Raw genomic sequence first — 17430 nt, 5'->3', positions numbered from 1 at the left:
CCCAAGTTTACACTATTAATGCAGAATAAGAACCTTCCATGGAGGCAGTAAGGTTTTTTTTTGTTTGGTTTGGTTTGGTTTGGATTGGATTGGGCTGGGTTGGGTTGGGTTGGGTTGGGTTTTTTTCACCAGTGACACAGTGAACAGCAGGGAGTGGAACTTAGGCCATCAATTTCACAGGCAATCAGGACTTTGCATTACCCCAGAAGACTTCCGTTTTGTGGACCTAGGCTAGGACCAATGGGCAGTTCATACTAGGCTTTCATTCTTCTGGCTGTTGTGGAATTATTTCAGCTGTCCTGAAGTGGGCGAAATATCTCCTTCTTCACTACAGCAGTCTGAAGTTCTCTCTCCAAAGCCATAAATCAACCTCCTCTATGATGTAACTTAAATGAGTTCAGACATTATCAGGCTGGTAGAAGGGCAGAATGATTCGCCTCATGTATTTCTTCTATGCCTCAATAACAATCTAATAGCAGATCTGGAATATGATTTCCTTAACGGTGATTTTCCCAGCTAGGGCACACTACTATTGCAGTTTAAATAAGCAGTTCTGTGGGAATCAGCTCAAGGTTAAGATGACCAGCTTGGCTGTCTAGACACAGGTGCCTGGAAGTGATCTGGTATCTGAATTCCATTATAGTCAATGGAGATACAGGTCTTTATTCAATTGGCTACATACAGATGTCTAGTGCCACTTGAGAGGCTATAGAGTATCTGAGGCATCCATAAGGGTCTACCAGATATGACACGGCACCTATAGAAGATACAAACCTTCTGGAGTAGCAGTGGGAAGCCAAGTGGGACACAGTGGGACTTCTCAAATGGCACTAGCTCTCCAAGCTACTAATTCAAGCCTATAGTCAATACAGTCAATACAATCTCTTTCTCATCAACTTATGCTACAACAGACATCTCTATTTATTTGTTCAGCTGACCAATGCTAGACTTCACTGACAGTATGGACTAGCTCTCCAGTGGCTGCAGTGCTTGCCTAGATGCTGAGCTCATGTGTAGACACTCATACACACCCGAATCTGTGAGCTAAATGCCCGCAATACCCATATGGTTACGTCTAATATAAAGCTTCCTCTTGCCTGGCTAAACCATAGCAATTCCCTAACTACTTCTTTGAGATGTATAATAAGGGTAAGTAAGTGCCCCAAATATTACAGAGTTGTCTCCCTCAAAACTGTAGAGGGACTTTGGACTCATTTTAAGGTACAGAGGGAATGTCTTTGAAGTATCATAAAGGTTTAAAAGGATGAAATTTTGGCTCTGTTCCAGCTTCAGCTCTCCATAACCTAGAAACAAGTAGAAAATTCAATGAGGTATAAATAACTGTTCTCAGAGCCTTCTGGGTTTGTGATCACATTGTCTAGAATTACGAAGTTTGTAACTTATAGTATACAATTATAAAAGCTCTCCCTACTGATAGTGCCTATCCTCAGTAGATCTCCACATACTCATAAAGCATTCTGAAAACAGGTTATGTTTCTCAGATCACATCCTGAAGGCCACATTACATCACATTGCAAAAGCTTTCAGTAAGGCTGTGTCCTGCCTCCTTGTGAAGTGAAAGGCCTGTACAGGCTACACTGCCAAGCAAGGCAAGCGTGAAGGCCTTGGTTGTTACCATGGCATGTCACCAAAATCTCCGTCTGTGCCAGACCTGCCACATGTCGTGTCTTCTTTGACTCCTCCAGGGTTCATCTGTATTCTCTCCCCATTTGTGCTCTCATCACTGACATTATTAAACAAAGCAAAGAAATCCCTTCTCCTTCTTCAGTGACTTGAACGGAATTATATGCAAATTATGGAGTGTCACAGATTCTTTAAAAGTGAATCTGAAGTCCTTCAGAAGGCTTACAAGCCCAGCTGGTGTCCTGAGAATCCATTTATCAGTCTTGATTCCTCTCCATTCTATTAACTTACTTTATTCTATTTACCCATAATAACTTACTTTTTTTCCTTTCTCTCTCTTTTTTTTTTTTTATCTGCACTATTTCTTCTTTGTTCAACTAACCCTTTCCCTGAGCTGCTGGTTCTATTTTATTTCAATTATTGGTAAAATGTTTTGTGGAGAATTTAGAACCATACATGAGTCTCTACAAAGACAGATGAATGAGATTTTTACATTCAAAATTGACCAAAGGCAGTGATCTTTCTTACTGACAGTTCATTTATAAGGACTTTTCTGTCGATGTGCACACTGTCTCTTAGCATTCTTCAAACACAGTTACGACTGTGCTTGTGTCTTATAAATCATAGGAAAGGAAGGATCTAAGTGAAGTCTAGTGCCTGTGACAGTAGGCAGACAAAACTGAGCTCCAGATATGAGGTATGAAAAAGTTGAGCATGATGGTTAAGAGGTCAAAAAAGATGTATAAAGCTAGGTTCCTTAACCACTCAGTTGCTTAACCACTGGGTCAGGAAGTCTTGTATTTAGCTAAGAGGAATCTATGGTCATGCTGCAAGGGAGCCATCTGGCTAAAGGTAGATGTCACCACTATAGGTGTCTGTGTCTGAGCTAGTCACCTGGACTTTTACAGTCAGTGGAGTCTTGGGCATTACTTATGTCATTCAGAAGTGCAGTAAGTCAGATTAATTATGCCCTAAAAATACATAATTTTTCCTCATTGACTATAGAAGGCATTCAGGGTGGTGGATCAGGTGAAAATTTCTAAATAATAGAGATCTTTATTTGGTCAGGTTAATCACAACTCTGGCATCTGTTCTAAACCCAGGGCGGGTAAACCCTATCCCAAGGAGCCTTTTTCCATAGGTGTACAGAAACCTTCCCTTTTTCAGGAAGGCATATTCCCTTATTAGCTTATTTCAGTGCTATTTTGTAAGTTGATCCTGCTGGGTTGTGGATGCTTTGTTCTTCTTAAAGCAGGGGCAGTATCCACTGTAGAGGACTTCTCACCTGATCACATACATCAGTTGGTATTTTGCCATAGGGCATGTATAAGAGCAATGCTCCTGATGACTTAAAACAAAAGGGAATAATACATATTTGTGTGTATAATAGACTAATTCAAGTTGGAAGAATCTCTGGAGTCATCTTGTCCAGTCTCCTGCTCAAAACAGAGCTGTCTTCAGATCGGTTGCTCAGGGCCTCGTCCAGCTGAGTTTGAAAATCTCCAAGGACATAGATGCCACAGCCTCTCTGAGCATCTGCTCCAGTGCTGCTCCATCCTCATGGGGAAGACTTTTTCTAAGGCCCAGCTGGGCGCATTATAAGTGTTTCTCCACAAGCAAGAAGGTTAACAAAAACTGGGTTTCCTTTCATTTTTTTTTCCTTCCCAGTTATTGGAGTTTCTCCCATACACCTCTATATTCCCTATGAGTTATGCACTGAGCAAGAGCTCACATATATTGTGTCTCATCTGGAACTCGTGTATTTGAGTTGGCCTGCTATTGCATGGATGCTGACTTGCATTTCACCTGCTGCAAGACAAGTGATCTCTCTTTGTCTTTCCCTCGGTAGTGGCACTCATTTGGGCTTCTCTCCTCTCTCTGATGCCTGATTTTCACAGTGTTTGTAGGAATATAATTATTCTGGAGATTTCTATACTTCTAGGGAGTGTCGTTGGAACTGGTCAAAAGATTTGAAAGTGTCAGTAAGGGCACAGATGGACTGAGATATGACTAACATAATCACGCCCTCTCAAAATAGTGTCCTGGGAATCAATATCATAGTTTTTTTTTTTTCTTCCAGACATTTTTAGAACTAAGAAAGAAGCATCTCTTACCTTCCTTAAGAGCATAGTAAGGTGACTGCCTCTTCTAAAATTCTGTGAGCATTATTTGAAACATTCTTAGTTATACCAGCTCTCAGCTTTTGAACCACCATTATTTCAATCCAAATCCAGTGCAGCACTGTGAGGCTTCTTTTATAGATGACGAATGGTAAGTTTTCAAATGCTGCAATGTACTTGAGTCAAGCGAAGTCTCGGTTTGACCTAATTCTTGCTAAACAATAGTGAGATACATAGAAGGATGTTTTCAGCTTTTCATACATGAAACTGCTCTTTATCGTTGTTGTGACACACAGTCTCTGTGACAGTGTGTTTTCTCATTATTAACTTCCATATCTAAACATTGAAAGCCATATTGATTTATGTTCAGTTGTATTTGCAGTACAGTGAGTGTTTCTCAATTATCTCCTATGCAAAAGCCTCACATCAGAAGAACGGTACATAAGTATCATCATGCTCTCAGGGCAGCATCCCTACTAGAAGTGGGGATGAATGGAATGTCACTCAATCCACATGAGGTCCCAGCAGTGTAAATGAGATCCATAGCAGATTTTGCTCATTTAACTGATAATTGCATCACCTGCTAAGATTGTACTGTAACAAAGACATGGACTGATGAATTGCTGTCCCAGATGTTTTTAAATACTTCAGCTTTTTCAGTTATGACAGAGTGGGGTGCTTTAAATGCATGTAATAAAGCATATAACAGGTGATTCATCCCACACAATGCCAGGCCTACTCTTATGGCACAAACAAGAAGGCTAGAAGATCCATTGATCTGAAACTTTAACAATGCCATGATCTCAGCTGCACCTCAACCTTTCAATATTTGATACAGATACCACTAGGTACCTATAAACTCCCGATAATTGTCTGTAGTAAAGCTCGTACGATATGGTTCACAGATTAAAGTGATCAAAGTTTCTGTCTTTTTGCAAATATGCTAGCTCTGAAGTTCAGCAAAGGTTAAAAGAGTGTTTGCTAGGTAACATCTTGTAGCTTTCATTGACTTAAACAAACATGTCCTTAGAGTAGAAATTTGTTGTTTCCCTCGCCATGAGCTCTTTGGCCCCCAGATCAGAAGAGATGGGGCTCCTGAAGGTGATTTATGCTATCATAAGACAGCAGTGCACACACTTTCTGGTGTATTAGTCGTGCAGTTTCCTGGACAGTGACATAAATGGTCTAACTGCTATTTTATGTTAGAAGCCAAGGCATTGCTTTACTTAGTATCCTTGTTTGCTCCAGGAGTCTACAGGCTGAGAAGGCTTTGAACTTCATTTGAGATCAGAACTCAAGTACTGGACTGTCTTGTCTTTTCCAGTCTACTTTTCTGTGGTGTTTGAGATCAGTTTGTGATGTTACATTTGAGTTGGATTTTCCAGTGATCAGCATGCATTAGCAATAAAGAAGAGAGCAACCCCAAATCTGATCTTTACAAAAACTACTCTTAATATAAATCTAAACCTGCTTAGTTGTTCAAAAAATTGAGCATTGTTTTTTTTAATCAATATTTTTGTCTCTGCTTTTTCGTGACTGTTTTGAGTCAGAAAGCGCATGAGACAAGATGACTCTGTGGTATCTCTAGAATTACATGATGTAGGAATCTGGCACCTGAAATAATTTATTGTCATGAGATTTAAAGTGTCTTTTCAGCTTTCACTTAACAGTATATTCTCAGCTGACACATATAAGGGGTGTATGTATGTATTTGTCATTGTGTGCAAATTTACTGCTGGCACAAGTCAAAGTAGAATTTAAACACATTTGTGACTTGAAAATACATTTTTAACTGGATTTTAAATGGTAAATATAAATGCCATTCAGAGGTCAGTGTGAACTTGTATCTTGGTGAATTGATTTTGCCCTTTATTTTTAAAGGAGTTTTTAACTCTTTCACCAGCCTTATCCAGAATGCTTGTAAGCACATTTGATTTAATTTTAGTGGTAAAGAGCATGTCTACACTTCTGAAAAAATTGAGAAAGAATGAGAATTTTTGAGAATTTGAGATGTTATGAAAAATGGCATAATGTACAAAGATATATGCATTTACATCATATCACTTAACAATTGTCAATTATTGACTTTTTTTCAATGACTGCAAAAATTAAGATGCTCTTCAAACACACTTCTCCCACAACTAAGAAATCACAAGACTGAATTTAATTTCAAGTAACATTTTTTTTTAAGTTTAAGATGGATTTTTTTGAGTATGTATACATAAATTGTCATGAAGCTGTGCTGAAGAGAACAAATTTCCACACAGAACTCCTATTGGTGAAATATTTATTACAGTCACAAAAAGATCTTTAGGTTTTTTAAATTGTTGAAAATTATTCTTCCTACATCAATTGTCTTATAACAAGGCAATAATGTATAAGAAAACTGCTTGGAGTCAGGGACATGCTTTCATGGTATTTTCTCATTAAGTAAATATGGATGAAAGTATAGATTCGTAGAAACCACTAAATCATCTGTTCAGCCTCTCTAGTGCAAGCTGATTAATTCAATACAATAATTGAGCTTGATAGCATGTTCTTAATTAAAGCCTATCTTTCCAAAGGATCTCTAGTGTGGGATTCATCTCACCTGACCTTAGTTATCTACAGGACAGATATCTATAGCAGAGTTCATCACTGTGGGCTCCCTTCGTGCTTAATGGAGAGAGAGGTGCTGATATGGCAGGAGTCATCTGCCCTGTTTTAGATGTCTGCTTCAGCACATCCTAGACTCCATTGACTCCTGTCTATGAAAAAAATGACAGTGATGAGCTCAGCCACATCATACATTTGTTTGAATGAATCTCATCCTGAGGGCACCAGAGCACCTTCCCTAGGAGGAGAGGCTGAGGGAACTGGGCTTGTGTAGCTTGGAGAGAAGAAGGCTTCAGAGGCACCTAATGGCAGCCTTCCAATACCTATGGGGAGGTTGTTAAGAAAACAGAGCCAGGCTGTTCATGGTGGTGCATGGTAGGAGGATGAGAGACAATGGGCATAAGTTGAAACAAGAGAGGTTCAGACTGGATGTAAAGAGAAACTTTTTCACCATGAGGACAGTCAAGCAGTGGAAAAGGCTGCCCAAAGAGTTTGTCTACATTCTTGGAGAATTTCAGTACCAGATGTAGAGTATCCTTATGATTGTTTTCTTTGCATGATATGAAACCAAGGAAAACAGTTGCTATAGTTTCACTACCAAAAAAGGCTTACTGTTGTTAGGCTTAATAACTGGCCAATGAAGACAGTTGCCAGCTTAGACTTTACATAGAAAAGAATCAAGAGCCAGCAGAAGAGACATAGTGACATTCACTAGCACTTAAATTGCTGTCCATTAAGCTGTAGGCTCATGGGTCACTTAGGTATTCTTCGTGCTTTTGTCCCCATTTTCTTCTTTCAGTTCTTTAGTATATACCTTCTGCTCACAGGCAGATGCATACAGCATTCCATTCATTTCTCTTCCCTCTTTGACTGATTTTGGATAAAACATCTTTAAAGGAAGATGGGTCTTCCCTCCAGTTTCTTCTCTAGTGTCGTATCTACCTTTGCAGCCAGACCTCCTTGCTTCTGAGTGGTTTTCTCCTGAGAGAAAATAACATACTTCAGAGAGAGAGGGAAAGAGGATAATTATAGTGTTTGACCTTCCAAATGCATCTGTCTACACAGTTGTGTTAGCCTAGATCTTGAGTTGGCTGCCATTCATTGGAGTCGGGGGAGGAGATCAGATCCCAGATACTGCAGTGTCCCCAACAAAAGGAAAGAAAATATTTCCAGCCAGCCACTAGTAACACTCTATAGGACAGAGTATTTCACTAATAGGCTTGGCTCCTCTTACCTGATAAAGATATGATGGAAATAAGATGATAAGGGGGAAGGACCCCTGCCCCCAGAGAAAGCTACCCTTGTTATTAAGTGCCTTATGTAATTTCCAATAACCATCAGTGTTGAAGGCTGAGGCACAAGAAATAAAATCCCTCAGGGAGTTCTGGGATCCTTGGAAACCTTCCCAACCATAATGGGAGATGATAACCACATAACATATGGTTATGTTATAGCCAGAACAGGGTGCTTGTGAATGAAGGTGATGATGTGTCAGAATGACTCAAATTCATGAAGTGATAGTGCTTGGTGAAGGGATAGACAGAGAAGAGCTGACACCATTCAGCTAAATGAAGGAAACGAGGGAAATTCTGATTAAACATTCTGAAAAAAACAAAACAAAACACAATGAGTGTGGAAGAGGGGCCCAGAGGTGTTTTGAGAGGTCCATTCTTAGACATATTCGAAACGTCTGGATAAGGCCCTAAGATAACTTCAAAACTGGATATAATCTGTAAGCTAGATTTACTTTGATCAGAGGGTTGGACCAGAGACCTTCTGAGGCCCCTTCCAACCTTAATTATTCTATAATTCTGTGAAACATATGTTCATAGTAAGGTGGCTGTCCTTCATCTCCAACTATGTCTGAGAGGGATACTTAACCAGCAAGAGTCGTGTCTGAAATTATTCAGCAAAGCATGAATTCTCAGCTCAAGTAGACCTCATATTCCAGTGTTATCTGGTCAGTATCAATAATCAGCTATGAATTAACATTTAAGATGAAAATCAATTAGCTGACTTAGAGAGGAACCATAACCAGTGAGGAATAGAACAAGTTACTTCATTAGATGGCACAATAAATTATTCTCATAACAAGGTGCAAGGCAAGGATAAATATGTTTAATTTTTTTGTATTGACCCTTTACCCAGGCACCATCTGTCGCTCAAAATCTATTAAGCTTAAAGTAGCTTATTTTGATCTGATCTTCTTGGGAGGCTATTCATTATAATTGCCAGCTATGAATCACCACCTAAATGGTTAGTCATCCACCTGCCCATCAATCTAAGCAGACTTCACATTATTCATTCTGAACCCAAAGGACATGCGTTAAGTGTTCCTCCAAATCACTGCATAAATATGAATATGGGGGTGGACTAGAAGGCTAAAGCTTAATCTTCCATAATGATTGCTTTTTGATCAAAGGGGCCCAATGATGTGGGTGTAAGTACTGCTCCTGAATGCCCCTCAGGATCACTGTTTATAGCGTCCCTCCCAAGTGGTTAGTTCTGCTCCTCACTGGTGCTCTGTGGCCCAGAGGGAAGGAGCAACATAGACTCCCACAAAATGTGCAGCAAATCTTTACAGCTAGTCAGAACTGTGCTGTCTTCTCAAACAGTTACATACATTAACAAAATTGCGCTGTCATGATTTTAGAAATTAAACTTCAACCTCCCAGTCTGACAGGTGCTGCAGAACTATCCACCCATTACAGGGGTATATGAAATTGCTGCCAAAAGCTCTGGTTCCCAAAGAATGAATGAATTGCAGATCAGTGAAACAGGGCTTTTTACAGAGAAAAAGAATCTTAACAGTACATAAAATACTGGTGTGATGTAGGCTATTTGGGAAAAAAAGTCTATGTAAGCTATATTCTCCTAAGATTACAGGATATATTGCCATGATTCCTTTGGGCTCTGCAGATTGTTTTGACTACATCCCCTCCCAGTGCTAAGAGGGTTAAGCACTGGTAATGGCATTTTTATGTAGAGATGTTTGGCTGTCTCTTTTGTCTAACAGTAACATGGCCTGAGGGTTTGGCTTTACTGGGAACCTTATAAAGTCATACCAATAGGGTGAGAGATGGCTGTAGGACACAGGCATATTCCCTCAGTGATGTAATTTATTTACAAAAAATTATAAAAACACACTCCTACTTCTCCAAGTGCATTAGAAACAACCAAGAGTTGATTAGTTCCTCTCCTGCAAATCCCCAGATCTGTCACTGCAGTGGACTCTGTACTTAGGAAGTTCTATTTCTTTGCTTTCATTCAGATTTGCACTTAATCCTTCAAAGGATCTGGAAAGGCTTGGCCTATAGACTCCTTATCAGCATTTACTGTAAATGCCTTTTAGATTAAATACTATCCTTCCTTGAAGGTGGAAGGACACCCTAACCATATGGAAAACTTTCAACGTATCAAGGTATCATCTCCTTACTTTTGTTTAAGTGCTATTACGTAATGGATGGAATTCATCCCCCTAGTGTTAGACACACATCTGCAGCTGAAATGATCACCCTCTGCTCCCTTTATAGACTATAATTCACCCAACTGAGGGTGGAATTCATCTGACCTATTTTAGAGATCTCCTTTTGATGAACTGTTGTCAAGATCCCATGGCTTTTTCTGGCTATGTCTCTGCTGCGTACAGACAGAGGCCAGGGCTTCAGGAACGTCAGGGATGTGGATTCCACTACAGAATCAGACACAGTGAGACCAGTGTCCTGAAAGTTAAGAACTGCATATCCAGTTCCCTTTTGCTGATCTGAACATTGCTTGAAAGTCCCTCTTCCTCATCCATAGTGAAACTGAATGACTCTTCATCAACTTTGCCACAGTTTGCGACACCATCCATAACCAAAGATGTTTAAAGTCCAAGGTTATCTCCAGTTACAGAAGGGGTCCGAAGCTTGGCACAAAGGTACTTAAGTGTAGGTGGAACTTGCTGAATTCATCACTGAGACCTATTTTCATGGAGCAAAAACTTGGCCTGTTCCAAAGCCCATTACAGTCAATATGAACCTTTTTCGTTTATTTCAGTTGCCTTTGGATCAGGTTTTCTGGGAATAAAAAGCTGCATACGAGCAAAGCAAGAGCTTAATTAGGAATATATGTTCACACACCATGAAACATCATGATTATTCGATAGTCATAGAATGGCTGTTGTCCCTCTGCCCCTCACTTATTAACACTTTCATGTGAGACATGTTCTTGGGGGAAAGAGCATGGAGGCATCCCAGTAGTCTTCCTTCGAACTTCCATTACCCTCATGGCTCCATTTAATGCTACTTATATTGTCAGACCCTCCCTTTTTCCCTGCATTACTACTATTACATTTTTGTATTACATCTACTACTACTACATTTTTGTATTACATCAAAAAGCCCTGAGTGGATGGGCCCCTTTGTTCAAAGCACTGTGTAAGCGGATCAAGTTTTCCCCCTTCTGCTAATAAGACATAACATTTCTTTCAAAAACTGAATTCTAATGCCACTGAAGGCTCCTTCCTCAGCTCATTTCTCGTTGATAACTTCAAGAAATTAGCCATCAGCTACTGTCTAGCAAAAGTAATAGCAGTTGATGCCTATTATTTTAAAAGCAAACCCTCTTTGAATGTTTTCATCCCCCTTTTTTTTTTAATTGTTCTTCTGAGGGGATGATCTTTTTGATCAGATGTGATCTGTAGTAGGTGAAAGTCTGAGAACTCCTAGCTTAGGCAATCCAATCAGGAAAGAAACTATCACCCTGTAATTTCTATCTACCCCACCGCCTGAATTCTTTCTCTTGACTGTTGAAAAGCATGCCTGATGAGAACAATGCCCACAGTCTATAGGCCCAAATATGTTGGTAAATCTGATTTGACCACATATTCAGGAACTGTGATTATTTGCAGTAGGCAAAGTGCAAAGACCTGAAAAGGGAAATTCAGAGGCAGTAACTGCAGGAAAAAGACAGACCAAAGGCCAACACAGAACTGATCTGTCTGTTCAGCAGCACAGATAAACTTTGTCATCTCAAGCAACTGAAGTTATATAGAGATCAAGCTGATAATTTGTATTCCTGTGGCTGCTTATTAAGCTTTAACCAACAATAGTAGTGTCTGTATGAATCTTTGGGCTATTGAAGGCAAGTGCTATTAATTTCAGGTCATAGATGTGTTAATGCTAACTCTAGGACATGGTACTGACTCTACAAATGCTTAATGGATAGGCATAGTTGCTCTTATGGAGTTTAACAACCAGGTTCTAAGTTGCTATTTTGCTTTATCTTTTTTTATTACTTTCTCCATGTGTAACAGCTTTTTTGGTGTGTTTTTTTTTTAACATGTTATTATAGCAGTCAGCTATTTTTCTTTTCTGACCTAAAGTTAAGCTAGCTTTTTTGTCTGAGTTGAGTTGTAAGAGATAAATTTGAGCTTAACCATTCTGCTTGTGCTCTGGTCACATCCTAATTGCAGTGACTCATTCTCTCATTAAGAAATGCATTCCACTCACCCCTGTAAGTGCAGAGCCTATTTCCGTGTGCCCAGCCTACTAGGAATGGCTCTGGCTATGCAAGAAGACAGCACTTCTGCTACTACTTTTGATCCTTTCTCAAAGCTCGTAAGCAAACCATATCATAAAGCCATTCAGACAACTGCTTGTTTAGACTCACATCTTTATCTCCAGGTGACTCTTTTTGACTTGATTGGTTTGAAGTTCAAATGATAAATCTAGTCTGGCTTCACTGGCTGAGTAAGTATCTGTTCACACAAGTTTCTTGGAAACACAAAAGCCCATGAATTGACTCTCCTTTTTAAAGACCCAGTGAAAAGCTGCTCCAGGAGTACCTTGGATACCTGAATGCATAGGACTCTCAGCCTGCTATTAACATCATTAGCAAGGCTGTGCTGTACAGAGGAATTTCTTCTCTATGTTTTCATCAGAGATGAAGAAATTCACCTCTTTGAAGGACTTAAGTGGGTCACAGGCTCCCTGTGCAAGGGTGAATAACGCTCCAGCAGAAATGTGAAAAAAACTTTTCTAACAAAATCTCATCATTTTGTCATGTTTGGGGAGAAATGAGCATTCTAGAGGCAACATCTCTCTGCAAAGCAAGTCTCATGTTCTTCATGGGGCAGCTTCAACAAACTGGATATCCCTCTGACACTTTACATGCTACTTATATGATTTACCTTAGGTGACCAACACTTAGCTAAGCTCACTGTGCCTCTGCATCTACCTGCCTTAAGCGTCAGAGTGCTTAAGCAGCCTGTCTCAGGTCCAGCAGGGTGATCCAGGGCACCTCAGTGCTCAGGATATGTATACCATCAATGGGAAGGGTCATCTACTTGGGCTCAAATCAATCACTCTTTAGATGTGCTCACCTCTCTATATTGGCTGTATAAAGAGCTGGAACACCTGAAAGAAATGTTCTAAATCATCCCATCAGAGTCATTCTTTCTACTCACTGCTGCATCTTATAGGCAATAGACTGGGCCCTAAGCAAGTATCACAGGGAACACAGGAAGCCTGAGACCGAGCCAAGAAAGTAACTCAGGAAAGAGATCCTCAGGCCCGTTCTGCCTAGTTTGCACCTCCTAGAAGGATTCTGGCAGAAAAGCCACACTTCCAGCTGCAGGATTCTCCCAGTAAGGCACCCAAGAGGGCAATTTCAAAACTGTTTTCTAAGTCAATACTCACAAGTTTGAAATAGGGAGTATTTCATGGGCAAAGCTGGTGATGAGAGAGGGCTGTTAGGTGCCAGACCACAGCACTGCAGAGTTTCTAAGTGGTACTGCAGACTATGGGTCTAAGATCCTGAAGGCCCCCCCAAGACGTGGGAGGAGGAAAACCATCTGAGAGATGGAGTACAGACCTCTCCTCCCATGCCCTCCATATGAACTATCATCAGCCCATCATTCCTGTTAATCTCAGACACTGAGGACTGACAGTGTGGGGTGTGCAAGGGAAATACCTTTGCTTCTTGAGCTCATCAACATGATGTATTTGAGCACCCATTATATACAGTGTGTTGGAGCTGGTCTGAAGTGGGATTGGTTCCTCAAGCGTGTGTTCCTTGTGTTTTGAGCAGGCTTCACACTGCACCCAAAGACAGAGCCCAAGCTTTAAAAGAAAACTAATGGCTGTGCAGCTGTGGAGAGTTTGTTTCAACACCATCTTCCCTGCAGTCCCAGTGGTGATATAGATACACCCACAACGGCTTTGTTCTGCCTCACTCAGGTGCTGAGAACTGAGAAACTGTGTCAGCATGGGTTTTGCACAGGCTATGCAAGCTCATCCCAGGCCTTGTACAGTTGCCATGGTAGCTGATCCATGTTGAGATCTGCTCTACCAAAACATCACTGCTATTAATACCCAAGCTTTAGCCTGCTGTTGGTAAAATGGGGATAAGAACATTCCCTTCCCTTGCAATGAAGATAATTGCATTAAGGATTGAAAAATATTCAGGGTATCAATATTGCCTAAATTTAGCTAAATTGATAATCCAGACATCTAAAGCTAAGCTAGTTGTATAGACTCGCTTTATAAGCAATGAAAGGAAATAGACATTTTTCATCTGACCACAGAATCTGGCCTGTTTTGGGTATCTACTTTAGGAGGAGATGACCAAACTGACTGGTTCTTTGTTAGTTATAAAGAGAAATATGGGTCACTAGTTTAAGTGTAATGTCTACACTGTATTATTCATAACCCCATGTTCTCAACAGATGTCTTTTTAGAGGGAGTCCCTGACTTGGTATAGCGGCTGGAATATTAAAATGCTCTTCTTTTTGAATTTGACTGGATTTCATGTTGGCAGCTGGATGTCAACATCCTACCCAGCTGTTATGACTATAATTAGCCATTGACTGTCCAAGAAGCTGAGCCCAGATTCATTTAATCTAATTTTGTATACTTGCCTTGCTGTCTAGGTTAAGGGTCTGAATAGCTCTCAAGTCTCCACAGTCAGTGGAGGTCACCAGGAATATCCTGAAACTGATCTAAAAGTTGTTAAGTTTCGTTCCAGATTCTGATTCTGAGTCTTCTCTGCTAGTGGTTTGGCAGGAAGAGGTTACAGTCTATCTTAGGAGTATCTATAGCCTTCCCTCCCACTGTGTTTGAGGGTAGGGTTCCTATCACCTGCCTTTCTCTACCTTGTATACATATGTAATTGAGCAATAGTCCCCTGGGCTCCCTCTATAGACCATAGCAAAAAAATAGGCACTTTTAGTTCATGATTCATCTGGCCTATTTTAACCATCTGCTTGAGGATGACTTTCCATTGACTGTACAGAACAACTCTCCACTGCCTATACAGGCAGCCTGCGGAAATTAGCTCAGGTGTATATACCTGCATTGTAGATACCTATGTTTAGTTAGATGATTTGTGATTCACTTTCTTATAAAGGGAAGTGTGGGCAATTACAGCACCTGAGAAAGGTCTATCCAAGAAATCCATCAAGTGGATCCCCCTTGAGGACTTGATTCAATTGCCTGAGCTTCGGTGTTTATCGCCATTTGAAATGCCCTAGGGTTTTCAGGACATCCACATGAAGGTGGCAGATATGAGACAGGATATATGGGAAGCCCATGCCTCTCCCAGAGTGCAGTACCCAAGAGAATATCAATGGGACTGGATGCCCATGTTTTGGCAGTTTGGCAGTTTGGCCCTGAGTCTTTCAGTGGCTTGCATGTATCATCATTTGTTTAAATGTGGTCTAATGTCCCTTGAACAGAGGACATTGGGTATTCCAGATATTTATATCCTTTCCTTTTTCTCTCACCAGGTCCGTTCTGCTGCCAGGAAAAGATGGCACCGTTGGCAAGACCATCACTCCCTCCGAGTGCGTGTGGCACGTGCCATGTCTATCCCCACATCTCCAACACGAATCAGCTTCCATAGCATTAAACAGACAGCAGCCGTGTGACATGCCCCACACATCCATGCACCACCTGGTGGCCTTCAGGGTTCTCCTTTCTTCACTCTCCCCAACTCCTTTTCTTCATCCTTTCTTAGGCACTGTGCTCTTCTGCAATGAGATGCCCATCATATCTTTGTGGACTCTCATTCCCCATATTCATGATGTTGCTTTAAGGCAACCAGGCAAAAGCCTACTGGAGTGGATGGAGGGGGAGCAGATTCAAAGAAGAAAGAGATTCAGCACTGACTGCACCTTGTGGAAGTTCACAGTACAAAATCTAAAACAGCACAGTGTCAGGAACAATCGATTTTTTCTCTTTTTTTTCCTTTTTCCTTCACGTATTGTGGTGAACAAAGACTATTTTTAACATACTGCCCATCTCATCATGTACATTGGCTCCCAATGATTTCAACAGTTTGGTGTGTAGATAGTCCGTCTCCTTCTTGGTTCTTTGTAAAAGTTTCTTCTTTGCAGAACTGGCCTTTGAGAACATGTGGCAGCAAGAAAAAGAGGATCTGAGAGATGGTGCGGGGAATCCAAATTTATCTACCTTCCCCATTTCTCCTTTTGTTAGACTGGGAGTTGGCCAGGGCATCACTGGACTGTTTAATGCAGGGCACTTTGCCTTGCAAGAGCCATGCCCTGTTCATAAACAAAGTTTTGATAAAGACAGCAATATCTCTAGATAGCTCTGTAAAATATCCTTACTCCTCTTAGCCCCATACTTTTGACACAATGTAAGTAGCCTTTGGAAAGTCTTTGTTTGATTTCACCTACGAGGATTGGGGTGGAGAATGACAGCAGAACATTTTCTGGGTTTAAAAAATACAAAAGGGAAGCACTGTAAAAATAACAATAACAAGAAAGAGGATGTTTTCATTATGAGAATAGTGCTACACGCTGCACAGAGATGATCTAGTCAGCATTTTGAACTAGAGCAGATGTATCTACTAGGCTTTTTATGTAATGTTCAGAAATATTGTATATTTTCAATAATAAACACTACTCTGGGTTGGTTTCAATAAAACTAGGCATTGTTTTGTTTACTCTGGAAAGGAAGAGAAGACCTGGATACCAGTAGACTTGAGAGTGTTTTTGTATTCAAGCTCAGGGAAAGAAATCCTTTTTGGTAAAGAGCCAATGAGAAGAACAACACAAGATAAAATCTCAGTAAGAGGACACTTAAATGGAAGATGAATCGTCTCCATTCTCAGTTCATCCTGTTATACTGGATTCAACATTGAGCTGACTGGTGATGCACAGGAAATGTAAATCAGCAAACAAAAATTCTGTAAATTTCCCCCATCCAAAATCTCTTTTGAGTTCATGTGCCTCAGTGAGATGACTGAGGAAGGAGGGAGAAGTGAGATTTGTAGTAGTAGACCTACCTGTGTAGTAGACCTACCATCTCTGCCCAAGAGAGTCTTGATGTAGCCCTCCATGTCACGTGCCAGATAACATGACAGGTCCCCATGTAGCAAAGGTGCTTGTAACACCAGAAATGTGCCACTCCATGTCACTTGCTGCTCATCTGTCAATGCCCTGTCTGAGTTCTGCAAAGTGATGCAAACCATCTTCCTGTTAGCTGGGAAACAAGTGTCTGATGGAAGAGGACTATGTTAGGTAAGGGTGCTTTTAAACGTTGCACACACTGATAGTGATGCAGGACCTCCTTGTATTTGTATTTGAAAGGACAGATACATCTACAGGTTAGAAATATGTAGCTTGAGTACCTCTCTACTTGCTCCATCTCTAGGCCAGTCCAGGATAATAAAAGGATTTGCAGTATAGCAGATGTCCTTAGAGATTGCAAGTTATTGTTGCTACCAGGAGTATATTTTCTCCCAAAAAATCCTTTTTCTAATTAGTGTCTATTCAGAGACAGAGAAGGGCAGAGATTTTTCAGCCCTACCAGCATGGAACCCTGTTTCAAGCCAGCATGGTGGACATACAGCATTAAGGGGGGCAGTATTTATTTATGTTAGTTTTGCCATGCTAAGTGTCAAAATACCATACTTTCTGACCAGGTACTTTTAGATATTCAATGCATGGAGGGCTTTGTGTTTAATGCAAAATTTACTTATTTGTAAATGTTTGATGTTACATGGGATTTTGATTTAGCAGAGTGATACAGCAATATAGTGAAATTACAAGTTCTGTAAGTTACAC

At 40.6% G+C, this 17430-nt stretch overlaps 1 protein-coding gene across 3 annotated transcripts in view; it reads left to right on the top strand.

Moving 5' to 3' along the window:
• CRHR2 (corticotropin releasing hormone receptor 2) overlaps positions 1-16268 on the top strand; it is a 163112-nt gene extending 146844 nt beyond the window's left edge. For all 3 annotated transcript variants that reach the window (XM_067292538.1, XM_067292536.1, XM_067292537.1), the window contains one exon: positions 15127-16268. In XM_067292538.1, coding sequence (XP_067148639.1) covers positions 15127-15267 — 141 coding nt within the window. In that variant the 3' untranslated portion in view covers positions 15268-16268. The remainder of the gene's footprint in view (positions 1-15126) is intronic.
• The last annotated feature ends 1162 nt before the right edge of the window (positions 16269-17430 follow it).

The sequence above is a fragment of the Apteryx mantelli genome, chromosome 2, assembly GCF_036417845.1.
Source record: "Apteryx mantelli isolate bAptMan1 chromosome 2, bAptMan1.hap1, whole genome shotgun sequence".
Classification (NCBI taxonomy): domain Eukaryota; kingdom Metazoa; phylum Chordata; class Aves; order Apterygiformes; family Apterygidae; genus Apteryx; species Apteryx mantelli.
The sequence above is the reverse complement of the archived record's forward strand: the minus strand, read 5'-3'. Positions and strand labels throughout refer to the sequence as shown.